At 40.5% G+C, this 6685-nt stretch overlaps 1 protein-coding gene across 1 annotated transcript; it reads right to left on the bottom strand.

Annotated features, from left to right (window-relative positions):
• Window positions 1-2326: 2326 nt before the first annotated feature.
• LOC108405322 (olfactory receptor 4B1-like) lies at window positions 2327-3259 on the bottom strand. The gene has a single exon (XM_017673431.3). It carries the CDS (start codon window positions 3254-3256, stop codon window positions 2327-2329), a length of 930 nt encoding a protein of 309 aa, XP_017528920.2. The 5' UTR covers window positions 3257-3259.
• Between the last annotated feature and the right edge of the window lie 3426 nt (window positions 3260-6685).

The raw sequence follows: 6685 nt of genomic DNA, 5'->3' as shown, positions 1-6685 counted from the left end.
AAGTAACTCAAAAGAAAGATCTTCTCTGGCTCCAAATTATCTCACATCTAGTTCAAGCCTTTCCCAAATGATAAAAATAAATAATGTTGACACTACCTTGATATCTTTTATTAATTCACATTGTGTGCCTACCCTGACACTTATCACACTAGGTAGTAAAACAGTAGTTCACCTGAAATCTTTCACTAACTGTAAGTTAGCCAGATAACTGAACTGTCAACAGTTAACTCAGATAATAAACCGATTTGACAATTTAGCTACTAGGCAAATGACAAATTCACTAAATTATTAATTCATTAAAGACATGCTTCCACCTCCAATTCTACTCTACTGCTTTCACTCTTAATTAGGAATCTTGGAAAATCTGAATTATAAAACATGGAAAAAACAATATTGAATGAATCCAAATCAACAAATCCATGAAACATAAAAGAAAATTTGAGTTGTGCAAATCTGGCAGAAATTTGTGGACATTGTTTCCAGATAGCTCAAATCAAAGTAAAACCTTCAAGGCAGCAGAAAGGACACATCAATGTTCATGCTCAGCAAAATCATTATAAATAATGTGAGATAAGCATATCAAGGCAAATACATAGTAACCATTCTTAACCCAGTCCTTTGACTTTTCTGTTTTCTTGTGATATGCATATTTGCCATTCAACTCTAGTGAGTCTGTGCTGAAAACAAATGACCACAAATGCTCAGCAGCTTGTCACAATAAGCATGTGTTCTCACATTCCTGGGTCTGCAGGTTGGCTGGGGCAGCTCGGCCTGAGGCTGCAGTCAGTAGAGCAGGTAGAGCAGCTCCCTCCTTAGGAGTCACTCTGTAGCCCAGGATGTGCCATAGCTGCTCTCCATCACCTCATGATGGCCACAGGGACACCAGAGGCACATGACTATGCAATACATGAGACCTCTTAACTTCCAGGTTTAAACAATACATGGTCATTTCCACACACATTACATTAGCCAAAGAAAGTCATATTGCTGAGGCTGAAGTCAAGGAATCAGAAAGTATTTTCCATGTTTGGTGGGGAGAACTATAAAATTACATGGAAAGGGGCACAGACACAGGAAGAAGTAAAGAATTGGGGACAATAATTCAATCTGAAATGGAAAAGCTTGGTCAGTCATGTGAAAACGTGCCCAAACACAGCTCCTCATTTGTGCCTTGTGCCTACATCCCTTTATCAAGAAAGTAAACCCAAGAAAGAATTAGGAAAGTCAGTTAACTAGATTGAAAACTCATTGTAAGAAAGAAACCATCATATATAAAATCCTTGCTACTTATTATTTCCAAGAAAACTGAAATTAAAACACACAAAAATTCCTCCCCAGATAAATTATCCTTCACAGGCCTCCACAAAACATAATTGAAATTAATTTTATAAAGTCTTAATAGAAATGTGTTTTGGATTAATCAGAAATTTGATATTAGCAAATTCCCACTTTGTGACTTAACTTGCAGGGAATTGGCTCAGAACTCTGGGTAGAGATATGTATGCATAAAAAACCCATGCCCTTCCTCCAAGAACTCAGGGTGGTTTGGTTCCTATTCACAACTCCCAGGCGCTCTGATCCCAGGGCCTCCCCCCTTTATACTCTAGAGAGAAATTAAAGCAGGTGCATTCTCAGGAAAAGAGTGACACAAAGAAAATAGTTCTTATGCTTAATCCAAACTTCCATGCCAAGGAAACTGAATCACAGAGTTTCAGTTGCTTGCCTGATGTTGCACAGTCACTAAGTAGTTGAGCTGGGCTTCAGTCAGTTACTCTGACACCAGCTCAAATCCCTTTACAACTTCACTATGATACAGTGCACCACCCAACTTTCATCAAACTCCCTGTGGCAGATACTCCTTCCTTAATGACAGGTCCCTGACTTTGTTCAAACACCAATGTGCCAGTGCAAGTGAAACACAGTGCTGGTCTAAGCTGATAATATAATCCCATTCCCTCTGCTGCTATTCCCTATCCCAGTCTCCTTTGTATCTAGGCATAGTCATGACACCTCGTTCTGGTCAATAGAACAAAATAAGAATTGTTCTGAAGGTCTATGAGAAATATTTCTCAAATAAAATGACAGCCCCTCCATCCCCTCATATGAACATAAAATATCTGGATATGCTGAGTCACTGTGCACCCTTGGTGGGGAGCCAAGATACAGAAAACTATTAAAGGGCTATGACTGATACTATGGAGTATGAGGCTTGTCTGAATATATAAAAAATATGAATGGGTTAGCTATTCCTCTATTCCTCATAGTTGGCTAAAATCAGAGCGTATTTGGTCACCCCATACATGCTGCTTTTTTCATGTTTTCATTTTTATTCCATCCTGGAATTCACTTTCTTGCCCCACAGCTTCCTCATGAAATTTTTCACCTCTGCATTTCTGAGTGTGTAAATGATGGGGTTCAGCATGAGGGTGACAACCGTGTAGAACACAGCCACCAGCTTGCCCTCAGTGAAGGTGGAGAGTGGCTGCATGTAGAGGAAGATGGCAGGTCCGAAGAACAAGAGGAACACCGTGATGTGAGAGGCACAGATGGAGAGAGCTTTGCGCCTCCCCTCTGCAGAATGCTTCCTCAAGCTGACCAGGATGATGATATAGGAGGACACCAATTGGAGGAAAGAAGAGATAGAAAATAATCCACTGTTGGCAAACACCATAACCCCCTCCACAGAGGTGTTAGTGCAGGAAAGCTTGAATAAGGGGTGGAGGTCACAGAAGTAGTGATCTATCACATTGGGACCACAGAAAAACAATTGGAGAGTGGCAATGATCTGGACCATAGAGTGAAAAAAGCCCCCAAGCCAGGAACCAGCAACCAGACGGTGACACACAGGCCGACTCATGATGGTTGTGTAGTAAAGGGGTTTGCAGATGGCCACATAGTGGTCGTAGGCCATTACCATGAGCAGGAAGATCTCAGTAACCCCAAAAAAGTGGAAGAAGAATATCTGAGCCACACAGCCCTCCAGGAAGATGGTTTTAGTCTTGGCAAGTAAGTCTGTGATGAATTTAGGGATGACAGTAGAGGAGTAGGTGATCTCCATCAGGGACAGGTGGCTGAGGAAGAAGTACATGGGGGAGCTCAGACTCTCACTGACGCTGACTGTCAGAACAATGAGGCCGTTGCCCAGCACTGTGGCCAGGTACACAGGGAGAAACACCACAAAGCACACTCTCTGCACCTCTGGGTCCTGGAAAAGACCCATGATAATTAACTCAGTCACATTATTCATCCAGGCCATGGGATCCAGCCAGCTGTTCTGGATGCGGGCTACTGAGAGGCCTGCCACAAAACAAATACTGATTGTAACCAGTTTGCTTATTTACACCATGTTAGACTGTGTAATGTGTAATTGACTTTACAACACAAACTTAACATGTACCTATTCATTTAATCCATATGTATTCACTCAGCTTTAAATATTAATCTAACAATGTACATAGTAGAAAATTAAGGCTCAGGGAAATGGTTATTTATCCAGGATCATGCAGAAAGTGGTGAATTAAGGGACTCAGAATCAGGCTTTCTGACATCAGTCCAAGATTCTTTCTAATTCGCCACCAGACATTCTCAGCTGGGAGTCATTCAAATTCATAGCCTACACCTTTATTTTCTTCATTGCATTCTGATAGCTCTCTACTGTGGGGGCATTCCCATGATACACCTCTGCTCCTGGATTCCTTGTTTCCTTCATCTCTCTTCAAGGAGCCATCTTCCCACCAATAATTCTTCCCTTTCCAAAATCCTCTGGGCTGTTGACTTCACTCAGAGACACCAGCCATCCACTCACTCAGGTGGGATTATTTCACCAGCCTTGAAACTTCAATAACTATGTTGATTTGGCAAATGCTCAAACTCTTATGAGGAGAATTCAACTTGTGAGTTTGTCTCCATCATTTCACTATTACTCTCACACCACTTGCCACATTCACTGCTCAAACTACTGACAGGTTCTGAACTCAAGAGAGCCTGTCCTCTGATAACATTGTTCTGGCTGGGCAGTCTGCTTGTTCTGATCCTAGGTGGTCAGCAGCAAAGTGCATGATAAACAAGGTAACAATTTCTCTATGAGTTATTCCCCTGAACAGATATTTACTGAGCACCTGTTAAACATCTATACACCCTCCAGACTATACAGAAGAACTGTGTATGACAATATACCCTCAGGCTAATAATGTCATGTGGTTCATGACAACATTCTTGAGATTAAGATGCCTTATTGGGACTTTTTCTCTCACATATAACCCATAAAAGGTAAGGAATAAATAACATGAATACTTTGATTCTCTGCCATAAACTTTATTGCTTTTCCTTTTATTTCTGATTTCATACTGAAATTTTCAAGAAATATTCTTTTGAAAAAGTAAAAATGCACATAAATACCAAAGACCAGAATAGAGAGAGAAAACAAAATTCAGTGAGGCAGACAGATGGCAACAAGAGAGTGTGTGCCAGAATTTGTCAGGTAAGAACACATGCTAAAGTTTGAAATTTTCTAAGAGAGTTCTCACCAAAAAAATAATAATAAAAGGGAACTACAGGAGGAGATGAATATGATAGCCTAACTATACTAATCATTTCTTTCTGTATTTGTATATCACAACATCAAGCTGTAAACATTAAATATATACCAGTTTTCCTAGCCAAAAAATTTTAAGACTAAATAAAGCAATCAATCCTGAAAAAATTGAGAACTAATATTCTGGAGCCAGAAAAATAGTACAGAAAAAGACCATGTCATCTCAGAGATGCAGAGAATATCCTTAATCCTTGACTTCACGATCCCTAATTCAATCTCTTGTGTTCTTGAGTACCAGACAATGCCAGTTATTCCTCAAATTCTCCTTCTGATGGGTGTCTATTTCTTGGAAGCGGACCCCATTAAGCTATTAATATAGGAAAAAAATAAATATAACTGAAAACCGTAGCAACAATAAGAAAGTTCAAAATACAATAGTTAAAAAACACAACTAAAAATATTCCCTTTATAACAGGCAAAAAATGTTTCCTAGAAAGCATTAAAAAATTGATATATTTATGCAGAGAAAAACCATAAAACTACTAAGAAAATACATACATACAAGGGAAAACATACTATGTCAACTAAAAAAATATTTTTATAAAATAATGTTTGAGTAACAAAACTCAACATAATGAAGATTTCAACTCTCCCTAAATTTATCTACAAATTTATGCAACCTCGATCAAATCCAATGGAATTTTTCTTTGAAATTTATATAATTACTGTAAAGTTCATCTGCAGGATGAAAGAAAAAGGAATGGCCATCCATGGGAAGAAAAAGAAACTGCCCACCAAACAGAGAAAGTTTCAGGGAACATAGGTCAAGCAGATATTCACATTGATATTCATGCCAAAGAAAAGCAATATTGCTAAATTCATCAGTGTGGTGCCCTTTCCAATAGAAGTGCTGTGGAGACCAGGTGTCCAGAATTACTAGGAACATCTGGCACCATATCAGCACCTTGGAAAATCAAGTAGCTGAATGGTTAGAAGCTTACTCTGAAGCTCCTCAAGAATTGCCATTACCACATCATCATTCATGAACCCAAGGAAAGCCTTTGGACAGAGACTTATGGCTGATGAGACTAAGCCAGGGAGTAACAGGAGACCTACAGGCAAGTGTGACCAGAAGATGCTCTGATAAACCATCCCTCTCTAAGATGACCAGGCTTGTAGCTTCAATGTCAACATGCCTCCCTTTCATCCCTATGTCCAGTCAGTCACCATGCCAATAATTTTATCTTTAAACCATCTTTCCTGTGTGCACTATCTCCCCATTCTTCCTGCCACCACCCTCTCACCCACTGTCAGCTGATGCTCAGATTACCAAAGCCTGTTAGTCTTCGGATGCCCCCACACATCCGTCCTGCACACTGCAGCCAGAAACTTGTTCCCAACACCCTTCTTTCCTCAGATCGTCCACCGCGTAGGAATGACCAGGGAAACCCGAACTCCTTGGGGTCACTTTTAAAGACATTCACAAACTGAGCCACCTCACAAACCACCCCCTTACCCACCTCAACTTACAAACCTCTTACTCACAAACCTCAACTCACCTCTGTTCAACTCAGGGTCCTCTCGCCCTCCCCCAAGCCCATCCTGCTCATTCCACCACACAGCCTCCCTTCTCCAAAAATGCCTCTCACTGTCCCTCCCAACCCTACCCACCTCCCAAGGCCAACTCCAGCCATGTGTGTTCCATGGTTGCTTCTAATACTGTAGCCCGTACATATCTTCTCCTCTATGAGCTTCAGAAGTACTTTGATTTTCCTTCTATGTGAATCCGGTCGTGTTACTTCCCTGCCTTACAGCCCCTCCCCAGCACCCACAGCATAAACCCAACCAATATTCTCAGCATGGGTTCCAGGGGCTTCCTGAACTGGCCATTGTCAATTTTTGCACCTTTATGCATTCATAAATGTACGTTATACAGCTTTTACCTAACCCAAGGTGTCCTTTCTCCATTCCTTATGTTTAGTATTGCTTTTTCTACATTGCATGAACCTGATGACAATAGGATCCATGCATGCCTTCCTTTGTGTTCTTGCAGTAATTCATCTTCTTTTATGGCAATTTATAATTGTGGCTCTGTGTCTACATGTTCTACTAAGCAATCTACTATCCAAATATTCACAATTTTCTGTTTAA

This window comes from Manis javanica, chromosome 11, assembly GCF_040802235.1.
Source record: "Manis javanica isolate MJ-LG chromosome 11, MJ_LKY, whole genome shotgun sequence".
Classification (NCBI taxonomy): Eukaryota; Metazoa; Chordata; class Mammalia; order Pholidota; family Manidae; genus Manis; species Manis javanica.
The sequence above is the reverse complement of the archived record's forward strand: the minus strand, read 5'-3'. Positions and strand labels throughout refer to the sequence as shown.